This window comes from Haliotis rubra, unplaced genomic scaffold (genome assembly GCF_003918875.1).
Source record: "Haliotis rubra isolate DU_JTF1 unplaced genomic scaffold, ASM391887v1 Scf565, whole genome shotgun sequence".
Classification (NCBI taxonomy): Eukaryota; Metazoa; Mollusca; class Gastropoda; order Lepetellida; family Haliotidae; genus Haliotis; species Haliotis rubra.
The window spans coordinates 227,324-248,596 of record NW_025767263.1 but is presented as its reverse complement, the minus strand read 5'-3'; the positions used below and the strand labels follow the sequence as shown (position 1 = coordinate 248,596).

General features: G+C 44.8%; 1 protein-coding gene across 2 annotated transcripts; it reads right to left on the bottom strand.

The window, feature by feature from the left end:
* Nucleotides 1-20,113, bottom strand: LOC124254142 (vitelline envelope sperm lysin receptor-like). Of its 2 annotated transcripts, none has more exons than XM_046688020.1 (9): nt 19,961-20,113; nt 15,210-15,252; nt 13,877-14,061; nt 9,780-9,934; nt 7,841-7,992; nt 7,094-7,181; nt 2,278-2,431; nt 1,306-1,345; nt 1-188 (listed from the first exon to the last, which is right to left on the bottom strand). In XM_046688020.1, exons 1-9 carry the CDS (start codon nt 20,000-20,002, stop codon nt 166-168), a joined length of 882 nt encoding a protein of 293 aa, XP_046543976.1. In that variant the 5' UTR covers nt 20,003-20,113; the 3' UTR covers nt 1-165. The 2 variants fall into 2 exon arrangements, with proteins under 2 accessions (XP_046543976.1, XP_046543975.1); XM_046688019.1 differs by having other exon boundaries at nt 1-232; nt 19,961-20,112.
* Between the last annotated feature and the right edge of the window lie 1,160 nt (nt 20,114-21,273).

Here is a 21,273-nt window from a genome sequence, read left to right as displayed (position 1 = left end):
TTTCTTTAGACATTTATTGAGGAACAGCTTCAGCTTTCGGACAGTCGTAGAACACATGACCTACTGGACATGACTCCAAAACTGATGACCGATGTGACCAGCCTCTATGTCTGAGCTCATGACCTTGACCTTGACCTCGACCTCGAGGAACAGTTACGTCACCTTTCACCTCTTCATTGTTCCAGATTCTGGAAACGGGTCGACCTCAACGTGATTTTGTTCTCAAATATTCCTGGATGAATAAACACGAAACGAAATTTACTTTTTTAGATTGTGGTGATATGTCCCTAATGTCCTCCACAATCCGTAATGTATATAATCTTTACAAAAAGTGAGTGAGTGAGTTTAGTTTTACGCCGCACTCAGCAATATTCCAGCTATATGGCGGCGGTCTGTAAATAATCGAGTCTGGACCAGACAATCCAGTGATCAACAGCATGAGCATCGATCTGCGCAATTGGGAACCGATTACATGTGTCAACCAAGTCAGCGAGCCTGTCCACCCGATCCCGTTAGTCGCCTCTTACGACAAGCATAGTCGCCTTTTGTGGCAAGCGTGGGTTGCTGAAGACCAATTCTACCCCGGATCTTCATGGGCCCTTTACAATAAGAGAACAACCGGCAGCTTTAACTTTTGATAGTATGGCAGGAGACAATATGTATTACAGATTTCTTAGAAAACGGTTAAAATATGGTTCACAGATATATTGTTTTATGTATTATGTTTAAAACAACCTTGTAGAAAACTGTGCAGATGTCAAAATGACCAGTCACTATTCGGTTCCCTTTCTACAACGACCACCTGGTCGCTATATGCAGGTTCTGAGGTGTCGTTTGTCTTTAATGAAAAGGGAATGTGTTTTTCGGATTTTGCTGATTATCGTTTCTCAGCATATAATCTGTGACATCAGTCTGTAAACGAGCTAGTTCTGGACATGGTAATCCGGTGATTTACATAGGGACCATCCATAAACTAAATTCAGACACGAAGAAACTGACCACTCTATTGTGAGAGTGGGTGAGTGAGTACTGTTTTGCGCCGCTTTTAGCAATATTCCAGCAATATCACGACGGGGGACACCAGAAATGGGCTTCACACATTGGACCCATGTGGGGAATCGAACCCGGGTCTTCAGCGTGACGAGCGAACACTTTAAGCACTAGGCTACCCCCAGCGCCGTGTTTTGGAGAAATCTGAGTATCAGCTTAAGGTTTTCCATAGTTGTTAATGAAATACTTTCTACAATAAGCCTGCCTAAAAGTTGGTCATGTTGACGCATTGGAAATGCGATACTAAATACTCACCATGGACATCCCTTCTGCCGCGCTTACTGCCACAAGAGTTCTGAGAAAACAAACAGTTGGTGAGCTCTATTTTCAGGTGAGGTGAGGTGAAATTGGGTTTGACATTGGGTTTGACGTCGGGCTTGAGAATATTTCGCTCATATGACGACGTACATGCGTGTGTATGTGTATGTGTATGTGCGGCTGCTTGTACTAGCCCAGACTGTAGCTGGTTTTATAGTGCTAGCTCACTGAGATACCATGCCGCAGTGAAGCATGAATACCCCACTCAGACACATTATACTGACTCCGAGCCGACCAGTCCTTGTACCCATTAATGCCGAGCGCCAGGCAGGAACCAACAAGTACCATATTTTAACGTCTTTTGGTATGACGCGGTTGGGGATGGAACCCGCGACCTTCCGCTCTCCGGGCGGACGCTCTAACCACTACACCACGGAGGCGGTCCTTATTTTCAGGAACGTTGTTAAAAAGGACGCGAGACCCTTAAAAAACAGCATTTGGGAGATGAAATCCATTTGCTCAGGTGAGCTAGGTTTAACCCTGTTCTTTTAGCAATATTCAACCAATATCACGGCGGGAGACACCTGATATACTCTTCACACAGTGTACAATGTGGAGAATCGAACCCGGGTCTTCGGCGTGACGAGAGAGTGAATGAGTTTAGTTTTATGCCGCATCCAGCAATATTCCAGCTATATGGCGGCGGTCTGTCTGGACCAGACAATCCAATGATCAAAGCATGAACATTGATCTACGCAATAATGGGAACCGATGACATGTGTCAACCAAGTCAGGCTGACCAGCCGATCCTGTTAATCGCCTCTTACGACAAGCATGGGTTACTGAAGGTTCATTCTAACCCGGCCCTTCACGGGGCTCGGCGTGACGAGCGAACGCTGTATGTAACCACTGGGCTACCGAACCGCCCCCGTCGACCATATAGGCGGGATGTGACTGAAATACACTTACCCCGTTACACGGTGTACTACATAGCGTCACTTTACACTCAAAGACTAAGGTCTTCTCTCCTGGTAAGGTGAAGCTGTCGAAGAAAGGACCGGTGGCTGTGAGTCCCTTGGTGGTGAAACCCGAGTGTCTGGGGAAGACTATCCCGTCTCCGCATCTGACGCACAACATATCACACTGAACAAGCTTAACTATATCAGCAAGGGGTGATAAGTCGAACTCTGGACAAATGTCGTTATCAGCTCCCTGAGATAATTCAGAGGATATGCCTTGGTGAGGTGAAGTGAAATTGGGTTTAACGTCGTACCTAAGATTATTTCGCTCATATGACGACGTGCATGTGTGTGTATGTGTGGCTGCTTGTACTAGCCCAGACTGAAGCTGTTTTTTTATAGTGCTAGTTCACCGAGATACAATGCCGCTGTTAAGCATGAATACCCCACTCAGACACATTATACTGACTCCGAGCCGACCAGTCCTTGTTGTACCCATTAATACCGAGCGACAGGCAGGGTCGAACAAGGGTTGGGTGGCGTCTGGAAGGTGGCGTCTCGTGGGTGGGGTGGCGTCTCGGGGGTGGGATGGCGTCTCGAGTGTGTCGTCTCGAGGGTGGGGTGTCGTCGTGTCGAGGTGGGGTGTCGTCTCGAGGTGGGGTGTCGTCTCGAGGGGTGGGGTGTCGTCTCGAGGGTGATGTGTCGTCTCGAGGGTGATGTGTGTCGTCTCGAGGGTGGGGCGTTGTCTCACTGAGATATAATGCCGCTATTAAGCATGAATACCCACTCAGACACATTATACTGACTTGAGCCGACCAGTCCTTGTTGTACCATTAATACCGAGCGACAGGCAGGGTCGAACAAGAATTTGGAGTGGCGTCTGGAAGGTGCTTCGTCTCGTGGGTGGGGTGGCGTCTCGGGTGGGATGGCGTCTCGAGTGTGTCGTCTCGAGGGTGGGGTGTCGTCTCGAGGTGATGTGTCGTCTCGAAGGTGATGTCTCGTCTCGAGGGTGATGTGGCGTCTCGAAGGTGATGTGGCGTCTCGAGGGTGAAGTGTCGTCTCGAGGGTGAAGTGTCGTCTCGAGTGGTGGGGTGTCGTCTCGAGGGTGGGGTGTCGTCTCGAGGGTGGGGTGTCGAGGTCTCGTGGGTGAAGGTGTGTCGTAGGAGTTCCGTGGCGTCTGGAAGGTGTCGTCCCGTGGGTGGGGTCGTCTCGGGGTGGGATGGCGTCTGAGTGTGTCATGTCGTCGAGGGTGGGGTGTCGTCTCGAGGGTGATGTGTCGTCTCGAAGGTGATGTGGCGTCTCGAGGGTGATGTGGCGTCTCGAAGGTGATGTGGCGTCTCGAGGGTGATGTGGCGTCTCGAGGGTGGGGTGTCGTGTCGAGGGTGGGGTGTCGTGTCGAGGGTGGGGTGTCGTCTCGAGGGTGGGGTGTCGTCTCGAGGGTGGGGTGTCGTCTCGAGGGTGATGTGTCGTCTCGAGGGTGATGTGTCGTCTCGAGGTGGGGCGTTGTCTCACTGAGATATAATGCCGCTGTTAAGCATGAATACCCCACTCAGACACATTATACTGACTCCGAGCCGACCAGTCCTTGTTGTACCCATTAATACCGAGCGACAGGCAGGGTCGAACAAGGGTTGGGTGGCGTCTGGAAGGTGTCGTCTCGAGGGTGGGGTGGCGTCTCGGGGGTGGGATGGCGTCTCGAGTGTGTCGTCTCGAGGGTGGGGTGTCGTCTCGAGGGTGATGTGTCGTCTCGAAGGTGATGTGGCGTCTCGAGGGTGATGTGGCGTCTCGAGGGTGGGGTGTCGTCTCGAGGGTAGGGTGTCGTGTCGAGGGTGGGGTGTCGTCTCGAGGGTGGGGTGTCGTCTCGAGGGTGGGGTGTCGTCTCGAGGGTGGGGTGTCGTCTCGAGGGTGATGTGTCGTCTCGAGGGTGGGGCGTTGTCTCACTGAGATATAATGCCGCTGTTAAGCATGAATACCCCACTCAGACACATTATACTGACTCCGAGCCGACCAGTCCTTGTTGTACCCATTAATACCGAGCGACAGGCAGGGTCGAACAAGGGTTGGGTGGCGTCTGGAAGGTGGCGTCTCGTGGGTGGGATGGCGTCTCGAGTGTGTCGTCTCGAGGGTGGGGTGTCGTCTCGAGGGTGATGTGGCGTTTCGAGGGTGGGGTGTCGTCTCGAGGGTGATGTGTCGTCTCGAGGGTGATGTGTCGTCTCGAGGGTGATGTGTCGTGTCGAGGGTGGGGTGTCGTGTCGAGGGTGGGGTGTCGTGTCGAGGGTGGGGTGTCGTCTCGAGGGTGGGGCGTCGTCTCGAGGGTGGGGCGTCGTCTCGAGGGTGGGGCGTCGTCTCGAGGGTGGGGTGCCGTCTCGAGGGTGGGGTGCCGTCTCGAGGGTGGGGCAGCGTCTCGAGGGTGCGAGCTACAGGACGCCGTCATTTGGGAGGAAAACCCTAAGGATACAGGTCTTGGAAGCTTACCGGTTGGGGAATCCGTCGAATTTGGGAAGTGCGGGTTAAGAATCTCAGGATGAATCCTGGATTCGAACAAAATCTCTAAGGACCCTTCACAACAAAGGGACGCTATTCTGAGCAATGACCGGGCCATACTTTCCATTTATGGTGAGGAACAAGGGACTGGATGATGTTTTAAGCCAATTCGACTAATATCCCAACCGAGCTTTCAACAAGAAAACAGTTTTGAAGGGACACTGCTCTAGAGCAATTCCCGGGGACTGGTTGTTGCTTTTGTTACCCGGATAGGCACCCGGATGATATCCCAGAATTCTTGACTGGTTCGTGACCTTGCTGCCCCAACCGCAAAGCGTAATTGACAGTATAACGGGTATCTTCACACTGACCAAAGATTGAATAGAGTTTCGTCACGGAAGTAATTGGGAAATATAGTCATTTAGTTTATTACTATGACAACACTTCCAAACATTTGGAAGCTTCATGCCATCTCCCAGTGACTAACAAAATAGCAATGAAAGAAAACGGAAATGAATGTACATGTTTACAAGTTTGGCGTATATTCAAAGCATTATTAATCTAATTTTTTTATGTACTTTGGAACTCCATAAAACTTTTAGTTGATCTTTATTTTGGTAAAATGACATATCTATGCATTTTTAACTGTCTATGTGAATACGATTTTACACATACACGCCTGCAACGAAAAGGCTTCTGAAAACAATGAATGAGTTGTCGGTCTCGCATCGAAGAATTTCATAACGTGAATGATTTAGTATGATTGTTGTTTTACGCCGCACTCAGCAATATTCCAGCTATATGGCGGTGGTCTGTAAATAATCAAATCTGGACCAGACAATCCAGTGATCTACAGCATGAGCAGCGATCTATGCAATTGGGACACGATGACGTGTGTTCTTGGGGGCGGGGCTTATCGCCACCCAAGTGAGTGTAGTTGTACGCCGCACTCAGCAATATTCCAGCTATATGGCGGTGGTCTGTAAATAATCAAATCTGGACCAGACAATCCAGTGATCTACAGCATGAGCAGCGATCTATGCAATTGGGACACGATGACGTGTGTTCTTGGGGGCGGGGCTTATCGCCACCCGAGTGAGTGTAGTTGTACGCCGCACTCAGCAATATTCCAGTTATATGACGGTGGTCTGTAAATAATCAAATCTGGACCAGACAATCCAGTGATCTACAGCATGAGCAGCGATCTATGCAATTGGGACACGATGACGTGTGTTCTTGGGGGCGGGGCTTATCGCCACCCGAGTGAGTGTAGTTGTACGCCGCACTCAGCAATATTCCAGCTATATGACGGTGGTCTGTAAATAATCAAATCTGGACCAGACACTCCAGTGATCTACAGCATGAGCAGCGATCTATGCAATTGGGACACGATGACATGTGTTCTTGGGGGCGGGGCTTATCGCCACCCGAGTGAGTGTAGTTGTACGCCGCACTCAGCAATATTCCAGCTACATGGCGGCGGTCTGTAAATAATTGAGTCTGGACCAGACAATCCAGTGATCTACAGCATAAGCAGCGATCTATGCAATTGGGACACGATGACGTGTGTTCTTGGGGGCGGGGCTTATCGCCACCCGAGTGAGTGTAGTTGTACGCCGCACTCAGCAATATTCCAGCTACATGGCGGCGGTCTGTAAATAATCAAATCTGGACCAGACAATCCAGTGATCTACAGCATGAGCAGCGATCTATGCAATTGGGACACGATGACATGTGTTCTTGGGGGCGGGGCTTATCGCCACCCGAGTGAGTGTAGTTGTATGCCGCACACAGCAATATTCCAGCTATATGGCGGCGGTCTGTAAATAATCAAATCTGGACCAGACAATCCAGTGATCTACAGCATGAGCAGCGATCTATGCAACTGGGACACGATGACGTGTGTTCTTGGGGGCGGGGCTTATCGCCACCCGAGTGAGTGTAGTTGTACGCCGCACTCAGCAATATTCCAGCTACATGGCGGCGGTCTGTAAATAATCAAAACTGGACCAGACAATCCAGTGATCTACAGCATGAGCAGCGATCTATGCAATTGGGACACGATGACATGTGTTCTTGGGGGCGGGGCTTATCGCCACCCGAGTGAGTGTAGTTGTACGCCGCACTCAGCAATATTCCAGCTATATGGCGGCGGTCTGTAAATAATCAAATCTGGACCAGACAATCCAGTGATCTACAGCATGAGCATCGCTCTATGCAGTTGGGATACGATGACGTGTGTCAACCAAGTTCGCGATCCTGACCAGCCGATTCCATTAGTTGCCTCTTACGACAAGCATGGGTTAACAGTATATTGATTAACCGCCATTTTGTCGACTTACCCCGCCCTCAGCACTGCGTATCTTTGCTTGGGGTTAGAGCCAACCACATCACAGGACCAGGGACTGATGCCCACTTCTTTTGAAGTTCCTAAAACGAATCCGTGACGCTTAACTTTCTGTGCCGTCTGTGGCAGTGAGCATGCAAAGATTTCTATTTCGCTTTAAGAAATAGAAATTGTAATTCGGTTTGGTGACGCCATTAACATGCAGAATATTTGGCATCAGATGACCTTTCAACCGTGTGTAATCAAATGAATGAGTATGGTTTTACGCCGCTTTAAGCAATATTCCAGCCACATCACAGCGGGACACCAGAATAGGCTTCACACATTGTACCCATGTGAGGAATCGAACCGGAGCCTTCGGCATGACGAACGAACGCTTTAACCACTAGGCTACCCCACCGCCCCCTCAATCGCTCAGAGTATACAGCTCCGAGCCGAACAATCACGGTTTTATCTCGTTAATCGAATCGAACAAAAACAGACCGCGAACAATTTCTCTAAGAATTATGATATAAACATGTCTGATAGCCTTATTAGAATTGACGACTGAGTGACCTAACGGTTGAAGCGCTCACTCGTGATACTCGACTCCCAACAGCGTTATTCCATCAATATCGGGGTCAGTCTGACCCGTTGACAGTAACTCCAACCGCCCATTAAAACCTCAGTGTTTTGCAACACGTACAAGCAACGACTGAAATCAATCAATGTCTTGAGGCTTGTATCTTCCAATCAGACTCACCGTCTGTTTTTATTTTCAAGATGATCTTGCGACCCAGCGTCAAGGGCTCGCCAGGGTCAAGGTCATTTCCAAGAATATCTGCGATGGTCAATTTCACGGACGAACTTGTGTCCGGGCCGTTGTCTACTTCAACCGCTCGGGGAGCTGCAAGTCTGAACGTGATAACAGACAGATGGAAATGTTAACTATGAATGTTTCTTTTGACATTTCGAACATCAACCACCATCAAGCACCCATTACGTACCACAACAACCCGTCTCTTTAACGACTATGGCCAACGGATCGTCTAGTTAGGGCGAGGGATTAAGTTTACACTTACACCTTTTTTAGCAATATTCCAGCAATGTCACGGCGGGGGAACAGAAATGGGCTTCACACATTGTGACCATGCTATATGGCGGCAGTCTGTAAATAAGCGACTCTGGACCAGACATTCCAGTGATCAACAGCATGAGCATCGATCTACACAATTGGGATACGATGACATGACTCAACCAAGTCAGCGAGCCTGACCACCCGATCGCGTTAGTCGCCTTTACGACAGGCATAGGTTGCTCAAGACCAGTTCTAACCCAGATCTTCACTGGCTGTGCGTATGTGGGGAATCGAACCCGGGTTTTCGGCGTGTCGAGCTAACGCCTTAACCCGTAATCGCTTATGTCCGAGCAACTCTCCATTCCTTAAAAATAATGGAGCCAAGGCACATTATTTTTAAGGAATGGAGAGTTACGAGGATATTACCCTACTTAAATTACATTCAAAGTATTGGGAATATTTCTGTTATCAAAGTTAAATGTCAAAATGACAAAATGAAGGTTTTATTATGAAACTGGTACACATCGCTCCATTCCTGAAAGGTAATGGAGCGAACAGACAATGGAATGACGTCACAAATGTAATTTAACTTAAAAGATGTGATACTGCATTTCATTTCATTGCAAGTTAACTTAAATAAAGAATAAAGATTCCAGACCCAAAACAAAACCATTTTTAAATTTGTGGCCGCCATATTGTTTTCGGTAACCATGGAAACAGGTATACCAACATGGTGTAACCTGAAGCGAGGGCAACATGTCGCGCAAGCAGTCCTCAGAACATTATCGACGCTTCTCCCGTTTCGGTGTATATCAGTTACCGATTCTGTTGTTGTGCTGCCGCTATTTGTGTTCCCTTGCGATCAATACCAAGACGAAAATACATAATCCTGACTGACGACATTCAACGCTGTCGGCCGTTGCTGTCCTCAGTATCCGGTGCAACTATTGATCAGTGTTGGAAACGAATTTTATGGTCAGCACAAAAGACAATTTTATTTTCAAACTTTCAAAACCTATACTTTTCGCCACAAAAGTACACATTTATCCAATGGATCATGTGTTTCCTATTGTGGCTTATTTTACATTTTCGGTATTTCTAATTGGAAACTATGATGTGTTTCTGAGAAGTTAAAGGTCGGGTTTAAACCTACACAGATGGGGTATGGCCTCCTTGCCTTGGGTCTTTCATTTTACAGGTAATCTGTCATCTCATTATAAACACTGCACCCAGGCGGTTGATTGTTTTGTTGGTTGCCTTAACAGATTAATGGTTTGTTTTTTAACGCCGCACTCAGCAATATTCCAGCTATATTGTGGCGGTCTGTAAATAATTGAGTCTGGACCAGACAATCCAGTGATCAACAACAGGAGCATCGCCCTACGCAATTGGGATACAATAACACGTGTCAACCAAGCCAGCGAGCCTGACCACCCGATCCAGTTTCTCACCGTTTACGACACGATGGGCTGCTGAAGACCAATTCTAACCCGGATGTACATGGGTAACAATGTCAATGAAGTGGAATAAAACTCTCCAACCCGCATTTTAGCGTAGTGCTTAGATATTTAACAATCCGATGTCTATTTTCAACACCATTTTTCTGATTCAGTGTACTACTTACGATCCTTCAATGGTTTGTTTGGCACTGTCATCGAGGGCATTGGGGTCAAAGGTGCAGGTGATGGTGTAGATCTGGTCGCTCTGTTGCACCTGGTCGTCATCCTCGCCGTACGCCACCACCACCGTCAGGACATACGTATCCACGCCCTTCCGTTTCTACAGTAGGAGTAAGTGAGTGAGTATGGAATACCGCCGCTTTTATATTCCAGAATTATCACGGCGGGGATATCAGAAATGGGCTTCACTCATTGTATCAATGTGGAGAATCGAACCCGGGTCTTCGGCGTGACGAGCGAATGCTTCAACCACTGGACTACCCCAGACTATCTATCTACAGAGTGAAGCATGGACAGGACAGTGAAACACTTTTACGCCTAGTTTGGTAATATTCCAGTAATAATACGCCAGAATGTTACCTGAATGTTTTTCGCCGCTTTTAGCAATATTTCAGCAACATCACGGCCGGGACACCAGAAATGGGCTTCACACATTGTACCCATGTGGGGAATCGAACCCGGGTCTTCGGCTTGACGAGCGAACGCTTTGACCACTGTCAGAATCAATTAACAAAGGCAGTTTGCAAATTGCACTGTATGAGCGAGCTTCGCTTTACGCGTTTCACTAACAAAAAGAAGCCCACGTTTTCCATTTTGGTCAACAATGGGGCCATTGTCTGATCATTTTAAATAGATTTTCCTAATGGTCGAGTTTATTTCTACGAGGTAGAAAAAAAACTACTACTGGGCGAGTCCAACTGTAGGCATCATGCAAAGCGCTGGAAGATACGTGACTCCGACCGCCTCCGCCCCCGTCTATAATGGAAAGGCTCGCTTCCGACACTTGCCGCCCACGAGGAAAGCGTGCTCGAGTACTGAAAGCGTGCCGGAGTACTGAAAGCGTGCCCGAGTACTGAAAGCAGTTGACAGGTCCGCGCGTACTCTCAAGAGCAAGTGTACTGGAACTGCGATTCTTGGTATAGGCGAACTGTAAAGGTGTGCAGATGCACTATTGCGGGAGCAAGTGGTCATGTCAGGAGGCCCCAGTTATCTGTTCCAATAGCCTATTCGTTCATGTGGGTAGTGCTTCCTGTGTTAACGTAGGCGGGTGGACAGACCGTGTTATAGGGGTGGGTTGAAGGACGAGGAGAGAGAAGGCTATTGTGTGAATGGGGTGAGAATGAGGGGGTGAGAATGAGGGGGTGGGGTTAGTATCTGTTTTTCGTTCAACATTCTCTTTATGTAATGAGTGTTTGTGTGTGTGTCAGGATAGTATTACGCCGCTTTTAGCAATATTCCAGCAATATCACGGCGGGGGAACACCAGAAATGGGTTCCACACATTGTACCCAAGTGGGGAATCGAACCCGGGTCTTCGGCGTTACGAGCCAACGCTTTAACCACTAGGCTACCCCACCGACACCTCTTTATGATATGAAGCTATATTGTTTCTTCGAAATACCGTGGAATCGTGTATTTTACGGTAAGAAAAGGGCCAGTTTTGACTTTTCAAACAGTCCATTTTGTAACCAGCCGGCAAGGGCAGTCTGTCCAAGTCCCTGAACCATATTATATCCCTTCAACCAAACACTGCCTGTGATGCTACCACTCTAAATAAAGCAAGTCAAGATTTCCTCAGGGTCTGAATTAGACTAATGCTTAGTCTCTGAATATATATAATTTTGATAGTAACAAACAAGCCCATTCAAATTGAAAAGGAGCCCTAGGGAGACCAGAGATTCAGAACCTGAACCTGAGGAGATCTAGACTTGCTTTATTTAGGGCTTTAGCACTGCAGAGAGGTTTGGCAGTAGGGGAAATAATGTGGTTCAGGGACTGAGAGACTACCCAGATAGCATTCGGACGTTGGCCCAAAGTTGGCAATGTTGGCAAAACCATTGCCAACGTTGGCCCAACGTCTGAATGTATTGGGGTAGGTCTGAATCTCCGATCTCAATTTCTTTATTTCAGTGCACTTGATGCCAACTGCCCCCGATTGGTCCATTACACATAAGTACATGTATATAGATATTAGATATATGTATTACAGAGATGTACATGAGGTAGTTCACTTTACTACAGCAGGTGTAAGCTGCGAGGCATTGTTAAAGAAACAGGCTACATTTCTAATACAGAGATGTATAGTCCGTTTGGCTCAAAAGCGGTCCAATGAATTGCAATCTAACGCGAAAACTAATAAACACATAATACTCAATGAAACGCTGATCATATTCAAAACATCAGACCAACTCTGATTCGTGTGCAGAATTTATGTTCTAAAATTAAAAAAGTTGTTTAACAAACTATCATTAAAATTTTGACACAGTTCACCATTTGTTACGAGGGAGGAGTGCAGAGAAAGGGACAGCTAGGTGTTCGAGAAGCACGTGCACAAGTGCCGACAAAGTTATTAATTCGTTAACCTGTGCTGTGCTGTCTCCAACCTTTCTCGCACACCGAGCTGTCTCTTTCTCTGCACTCCTCCCACGTAACAAATAGTGAATTGTGTCGATATTTTAATGATAGTTTGTTAAACATATTTTTATGTTTATGACATAAATTCTGCAAAAACCTCACAGAGTTAGTCTGAGGTTTTGATTATGATCAGTGTTTCATTGAGTATTTTATGTTTATTAGTTTTCGAGTTAGATTGCAATCCATCGGTCCGCTTTTGAGCCAAACGGACTATACATGAGGTAGTTCACTTTACTACAGCAGGAGTAAGCTGCGAGGCATTGTTAAAGTGAGTGAGTGAGTTTGGTTTTACGCCGCTTTTAGCAATATTCCAGCAATATCACGGCGGGGAACACCAGAAATGGGCTTAACACATTGTACCCATGTGGGGAATCGAACCCGGGTCTCCGGCGTGACGAGCGAACGCCTTAACCACTAGGCTACCCCACCGCCCCGCATTGTTTAAGAAACAGGCTACATTTCTAATACAGAGATGTACATGAGGTAGTTCACTTTACTACAGCATGTTAAATGAAACAGGCTAAATATCTAACAGACGTTTGGTTAGAAAAAAAGAGCATATTATATTTTGTCACAGTAGGATATCCATAATATTTCTTGGCAATGTATCGTTTATTATTATTAGATTACTGTACAGATCAATAAAAAATGATATTCTGTCTCAATATAGCCACAGTTACATCTCACTGGGGCTCCATGTTCAGTTTGAATGGAGCTCTTTGTTTTCCTTTAGTTGTATATGTTCAGCGTCTAAGCGATTGCTACCCAACATGGGTTCCTCTATGTCGCGAAGGATGGATAAACTATCGAGGCTCGTCTGTTACCAGGAATGGATCGAGTGACGTAATGACTTACCAGGAATGGATCGAGTGACGTAATGACATACCAGGAATGGATCGAGTGACGTAATGACTTACCAGGAATGGATCGAGTGACGTAATGACTTACCAGGAATGGATCGAGTGACGTCATGGCATGCCAGGAATGGGTCGAGTGACGTAATGACTTGCCAGGAATGGATCGAGTGACGTAATGACTTACCAGGAATGGATCGAGTGACGTAATGACATACCAGGAATGGATCGAGTGACGTAATGACATACCAGGAATGGATCGAGTGACGTAATGACTTACCAGGAATGGATCGAGTGACGTAATGACTTACTAGGAATGGATCGTGTGACGTCATGGCATGCCAGGAATGGGTCGAGTGACGTAATGACTTGCCAGGAATGGATCGAGTGACGTAATGACTTGCCAGGAATGGATCGAGTGACGTAATGACATACCAGGAATGGATCGAGTGACGTAATGACTTACCAGGAATGGATCGAGTGACGTAATGACTTACCAGGAATGGATCGAGAGACGTAATGACTTACCAGGAATGGATCGAGAGACGTAATGACTTACCAGGAATGGATCGAGTGACGTAATGACTTACCAGGAATGGATAGTGACGTAATGACTTACCAGGAATGGATCGAGTGACGTAATGACTTACCAGGAATGGATATAGTGACGTAATGACTTACCAGGAATGGATATAGTGACGTAATGACTTACCAGGAATGGATATAGTGACGTAATGACTTACCAGGAATGGATCGAGTGACGTAATGACTTACCAGGAATTTACATTTGGAAGTTCCCTTTCCAGGGAAGGAGACAGGAAGTTTGTAGGTGGTACCATCGCTGCTGGTGAAGTCAGCACTTCCCGTCGCACACTTGGCGAAGACAAACGCCCTCGGGAGGTCCGTCAACACCGTCACGACAGCATCGGCAACATGATCCTTACCGCAGTTCGTGCTCACTGAAAGTTGGGTGAACGGAAGTAAGATTCAAGATAAACGCATGGCGTCTCAGTCGTAAATATTCAAGCTATTATGGAATCTGGACTAGATAATCCAGTGACTAATATTAACATCAGCAGCCCAAGCTTTCGGAGATGATGACACGCAATTAGTCAGTTCAGTCTTACGCCGTCCACGGCGCTTATGGCCACCCAAATCCCGGGGTGGGGCTTATCGTCACCCGAATTCCTGGGAGCGGGTCTTATCGTCACCCGAAGTATTGAGAGCGGGGCTTATCGTCACCCGAATTATTCGAGGCGGGGCTTATCGTCACCCAATTATTGGGGGCGGGGCTTATCGTCACCCGAATTCTCGAGGGTACGAGTTCTAGGGTAGGTGATGGTGGGTGGGGCTGACAAACAAACCGGTAATCGTTATTATGAACAAATGGTTGATTCATGTCATCGTGGTACAAGGGACTTTGTTCATAATAAAACAGCGGTGAATGGATCGACGAGTGATGAAAGCAGGTGGTGCATACTCAAGTTATGGACCAAAAAATTCCAGTTGCACGATCATTTACTGAATTTAGTCAAACTACAAGCGGTATTTTACTTTAAAATTACGAGTGAGTGAGTTTAGTTTTACGCCGCACTCAGCAATATACCAGCTATATGGCGGCGGTCTGTTAATAATCGAGTTGGGACCAGACAATCCAGTGATCAACAACACGAGCATCGATCTGCGCAATTGGGAACCGATGACATGTGTCAACCAAGTCAGCGAACCTGACCATCCGATCCCGTTAGTCGCCTCTTACGACAAGCATGAGTTACTGAAGGCCAATATTCTAATCCGGACTTTCACGGGTATTTAGAATTACGATTCTGCTTGTTGGTCGTCATCGTACCCGAATTCCCTAGTTAGATGCTCATACCTTAAATCACTGGATTGTCTGGTCCAGATCGATTATTTACTGACCACCGTGCTGCCGTAATATGGCTGAGTTAAACAACCAACAACACATCCTAAAACCGACTGATAGACATTTTCGATAATTGTCCACTTTCACTTAGACGTTGCCGAGGGCTATGTTTACCAACAGTGGGATCCTCTGCAACCTGTTTGGCCGCGTGGGATAACGAAAGGCCACATGTGCAAGGATTACCTTTCAGGTTGTAACTTTCCGGAATACCACCGTATACTGAAACCTGTAAAAAGAAACGTCGAATAGTAGTGGGTGAATGACTGTGTGAAACGTGGCATGACAAAATTTATTCGTTGTTCAACAGGAACATTCCAGCTGTTTGGCGGCGGCCTGTAACCAATCGAGTCCTGACCAGAGAATCCAGTGATTGACTGACTGACTGAGTTTAGATTTACGCCGCTTTTAGCAATATTCCAGCAATATCACGGCGGGGGACACCAGAAAAGGGCTTCACACATTGTACCCATGTGGGGAATCGAACCCGGGTCTTTGGCGTGACGAGCGGACGCTTTAACCACTAGGCTACCGCATGAGGATATTAACATCATTCAAGTTTTGATGTCCTGAGGTTTTCATTTGGAAATTGCTATTTAAATATAAGTCAATAATATTTTTGACAATTTTCACTGAAAAGTTATGACATGGATATTCAGTTTTAGTTTTCAAAAGGAAAATCTATAAAACATCTTTTCCTGAATATGATATAAATTTCCATTTTGTCCCAAAACTTATTTTTTTCAAGCTGAGGAGGTCCATTAACTACTCTATGATCATACAAAACCATTTCGTGCGGAAACTGATATTTTGTGAAATAATTATTAACATGTTCAAATATAGCCCGATCGGCCTATAGCTAAATAGGCAGAACGTCCACACTGCAGGAACGTGTACGCCTGGACATCGTTATGTAAGAGTTCCTCCCGTTCCCCCATCCCAAATAATTTGTATAAATATTCTAGAATTATAAACAAAACTTAACACAATTACTAGAGAACTCACAAAATGATTAAAAGTCCAAAATTTAAGTTAGGGCTAGGTTTAGGGTTAGGTTTAGAGTTTGGTATAGAGTTTGGTATAGAGTTTGGTTTAGAGTTTGGAGTTTGGTTTAGAGTTGGGGGAACGGAAGGAACTCTTTCCCATCGTTATGCACCAGGAAGTAAACGAGTCGTTATGCTAACGGTGAGTTTGCTTCCTGCAGTCAGTTTAGCAGTTTGTGTCAAAAACAAATTCTTATCAAATCACAAATGTCTATAATAGTTTGTTTTTAACACAAAATGCTAAACTGAATGCAGGTAGGGATCCTAGACGAATGTGTAATGTTGCTTGCTGATGAATAATCTGAGAACCTGTAGTAGATCTAACATTATGAAAATATTTCATGTAAAAAAATGTATCAAAATACACATGCATTGCGTTAAAAATGACTTTGAAAGGTGTTGAGAATTAACTGTTATCTGCGTAAAGGGAGGTAACTCTTGTATCTGCCTGTTATAGTTGGTTTATTCACTCACATAAAATTAGACAGAACGAGATCTAAGTTCCAAAATAATACAACCTATGTTTTCTTGAAATGTATTGTCACCTCAATACACAATGAGAATGTGTTTGTAGAATGTTAAAGTACTGTTTAAGGGAGAATAAAAACCACCAAACTCTGCCCAAACAAGTCCATGGCCCACCACTGCATGGAACTGAGGGTTGTCTGCTTCACTAACACATGATATTTCTTTACAACTATAAATGAATGACTTGGTCATCATTACACAGTGGCCTCAGAAGAATAGTATTTAGAGTTACATCCCCTTACTTTCTGGACAACTTATGTTATTGCAATCATTCCTTATCCACCGCAAAAGAATGGAATATGAACTCATTGTTTGCAACAAAAAAAGCAGATAATGTAAGAGTTTAAATCATGCCATCTCAGTATAGTATAAATAGGTATTTACCAAACAGATAACATGATGTTATCTCTATCTAAACCAGTTACCAGTATGTTTATGTACTAATTTCCTTAATTATCATAAAATAAAAGTTTTCATTAATTTGTAGTTTTTCAACTTTGGAAAAGTAATAACAGAAAATGCATCTACAATGTTAAGGTTAAATGTTTTCTGTTCAGTTTTCTGTTGCTACATATGTTATGGCAGTATACCATACATGTATTGTATGTAACCTCCTACATAACATTACATCATATTTTACAAGAGAAAGAAGATGAATTTGATGAGGAGTTATCATACTTTCAGCTATACACATGCCCTTGTTTCATCGAATCCTTCCAACCCATTAAATATGTTTGTCGTTTCACACAACACCCAGCGATATTGAAGCTATATGAAAGGGGCTACAAATAATTTTGTTGGGACCAGTCAAACCAGTGACTGACATCGTAAGTACTACGCAATGTGGATTTGATGACATGTAACAACCAACTGAGCGAACCTGACTACTTTATCATGTTAGTTACCTCTTACGACAAACACCCATGTGTTGCTGAAGACCAAACCTCAAGTTATATATTGGGTAATCACAACATAGTGCTCGTCCTCTCTCTCTCTTTCTTTCTCCCTCCCTCTCTTTCTCACACACACACACTCTCTCTACATGTCATTTTACACCCATACTAAGGTCTGTGACGTATTTATGCATAGAAGCAATCATTTATACAATCACATTCAAAGCATGAAATATATACGTATACACCCTGTAAACATAGAGTTGCTTTAAGTAGCACAATACCATACAAACCCGTCGTTGTGCATCTAGTTTGCCATAGCTGTCTGATGTTTAACGCAGTGGGAAACAAGGTAAGTACACATTCTTATCTTCACAAACATTTATCATGAACACATGTATTTTCAATACTTAGTACACTTCATTTTTTTATCACAACTAAACATTCATGTCAAATGTGATATATCTTCATTTTTCAAGACGTTTCCGGCAATGTCGGGATCTTGAGGTTCAGTGAAGCATTCAATTGTGTCAGGATCATCTCTCAAAGATTTGTGTCAATTTAATGTGATATGTAAATACAATACAAAATATTATTTTTTTCTATTTTCGTATTAACAATTTTATGTGTACCTATATTAGTATTTGTAACAGCAATATTATTGACAACGTTCAAAAGGGGAATTCCAGAAAATATATTAATAGAAACTTCAGTAAAGGGCCACAAAGTGTATCGTTTTCAAGATAGTACAGGGATGGTCAAAGAAGCCTAAAAACGCAACAAACAATTTCCATTTCATATACCATAATAGCCCCAATATTTCCGTACACCTCTTTCGATTTCAACTTGACAACTTGTCTGTTACTCGGCCTCGATGCAAACTGCTTTGAAGCGCAATGTTTACATGAACGTATCTATCCCCCAAAATAAGATAACGGTACTTTCATAATGTATCAAAATGCATCTGAACTGGTTTTTATTGGACTACTAAATATTAATAAATTGTTGAAAGTCAATGCAATACATACATGCTATTGCTGATCGGATATGAGGCGCTCCACATCGGTATTTAAGCACATGTTGAACGAGTATTCGTCTCGTGCGACTCGTGGTGACACTTTATTTATACCCGTGCAAAGTAATACCGGGCATATCATTTCCGGTTCGTCGAATTCTGTTAATTAATTAAAGCCGTTATTATTTACACATCCCAAAAATTCAGTGTTACGTGCGATCTTCATATTTTATTACCGCTGTATTTCTCAAATGCCTTTATCTTCAAGATTGTCTCCGTGCAAGTTTTGACTCGACCCGACATCGAGAAAATAATCTAAAAATACACTTAAGTTAAGCTACATGATGATAAAGTGACTTTTTCGGAAGTTATAAAAATTATTACTTTTTTTCGTGCAATTAAAATTAATGTAGTCAATAAGAATAATTCCGCCTGCAATAATAAGTGGAGCCGATGTGAATGACCGATCAGCACAAACGGCAGCCATCACAGCCGAGTCGAGAGAGGCGTGGGATGGTCGCTGTGCATTTGGATCCTACTAACATGTATTGTGACGCTTGGCAGAGCTGATTTCGTAATAATTCTGTTAAGTATTGCTATTATTGTTTATGAAGATTGTTTATTTGTGGAATAAGAGCACGTTTACAGGGCATGGCAGCTTTTATTTTATGCCATTTTCCAACTTGTAAAGCCCGCTCATAGCGAGACGGGGAATCCCGTGACGTCATTAGGAAGCCTAATGCAGGAAGCAAACTCACCGTTAGCATAGCAGCTCGTTCACTTCCTGGTGCGTAACTCTGTCCAGGCGTACACGTTCCAACTGTGTGGTCCTATAACATCCCGTTTGGCCTATTATAGGCCGATCGGTAGGTATCCCCGGTCTAAGTAAACTTAGGCTCAGTATTATTCGTTACGAATAATATCTCATCTAAGTTTACTTAGACTGTAGGTTTCCCCGACCCGTTGGTATCAGCTCGCTTCAGGGCGATAGATACCAAACCATTCACTCGTTTCATAAGTATGGTATTACACGGTACATTATAGTCTCTATGGGGAAAGAGTTCCTTCCGTTCCCCCAACTCTAAACCAAACTCTAAACCTAACCCTAAACCCAACCCTAACCCTAAACCTAGCCCTAACTTAAATTTTGGACTTTTAATCATTTTGTGAGTTCTCTAGTAATTGTTGTGTTAAGTTATGTTTATAATTCTAGAATATTTATACAAATTATTTGGGATGGGGGAACGGGGGGAACTGTTACCTCTCTATGGTGCTGACAGCTAACCTCATATTTAGTTCATAGAACTAAATTGTATGACTTGATAGTTTTCGGTCTTTCATTTACAAGCAGTTCTCAAGCTCATGTATTGCCAAACGTCGGAACCATTACTATAATTAACAATTACATGTTCGGGATGGAATATATCTTAAAAAACTCTGAAAGCATATACAACTCACGAGAAATGTGACGACAATCGCCAATCTAATGTAGAACACCATGCTTGCTGTATCCACTGCTCTAGACAAAGTGTTCGCTGTGCCATACCTTCACCTGCCTCGCGTGCTGCACGTGCTCAACATGCTCAGTCAATAGAGGTGCACGTGCGTGCAAATGATCATGTTCCAGCTTGATTCGACCGAAGTCGAGGTTCTTTTCTCAACTCCTGATTTCTTAAATCACGTTTGAAATTGAATCTGATTAAATGTTTTATTTTTTCTAAAACTATAAGATCGGTGTAAATGCTGCATAGAGTTCCGCCCGGAGTACGGAAGGTCGCGGGTTCGCGTCATACCAAAAGACGTTAAAATATGGTACTTGTTGGTCCCTGCCTGGCGCTCGGCATTAATGGGTTACAACAGGACTGGTCAGCTCAGAGTCAGTATAATGTGTCTCACCAGGTGGGGTATTCATGCTTCACTGCGGCATGGTATCTCAGTGGGCTAGCACTTCTCTGAAACTATAAAACCAGCTACAGTCTGGGCTAGTACAAGCAGCAGCACATGCACAAACACGCATGCACGACGTCATATGAGCGAAATATTCTCAAGCACGACGTTAAACCCAATTCCACCACCACCATAGAGTTGCGTCCCTTTAATGCAAGGACCAACTGATCGCGGGTTTGGGTCCCAGATACCTGTACAGAGAACTTCATTTAGTCAGCAGCACACAGCAGTTATCACGAAATGCCCGTGCATCAAAATGCACATGTCTATTCCCGCTGCTGCCGTGCTAGGCTGCACCCACAGACCTCGAGCTCGTGTCTTTGTGAGAATTACGGATTTAAAAAAAATAAAAGAAATAAATTTGGGATGAACCCAACCCGAATGCTACTCATTCATTTCGGGTCGGGGGTCATCTCAAATTTATATATTTTTCTAAATTTGTAATCCTCGCAAAGACACGAGGGCCTGTAGCTGCAACTACCTGTATGCGATTTAAAAAGTTACGATAAGGGATGTTCTGATGTTGCAACTGTATTGCATGATACAGGTTGTTACTCCAAGTCACAGCATGAGAACAAACCTATATGACGTCACACGTTGTTAATAAAAACACAACGTCACCTTAACCTAAGCTGGGCCCCGTCTCGCATATCGCAAGTTAGCTCGCGCAAAGGGAGCTGGGAACCAGCTTACACCTTAACCCTCCTATGTTACAGTATGAGAGGTACGAATGCTACGAGAAAAGATCTTAGGCTTACGAGATCTTTGTGAAACGGGGCCCAGGATGCCTGGTGAATATCGACGATCCATAATATACTATCCCA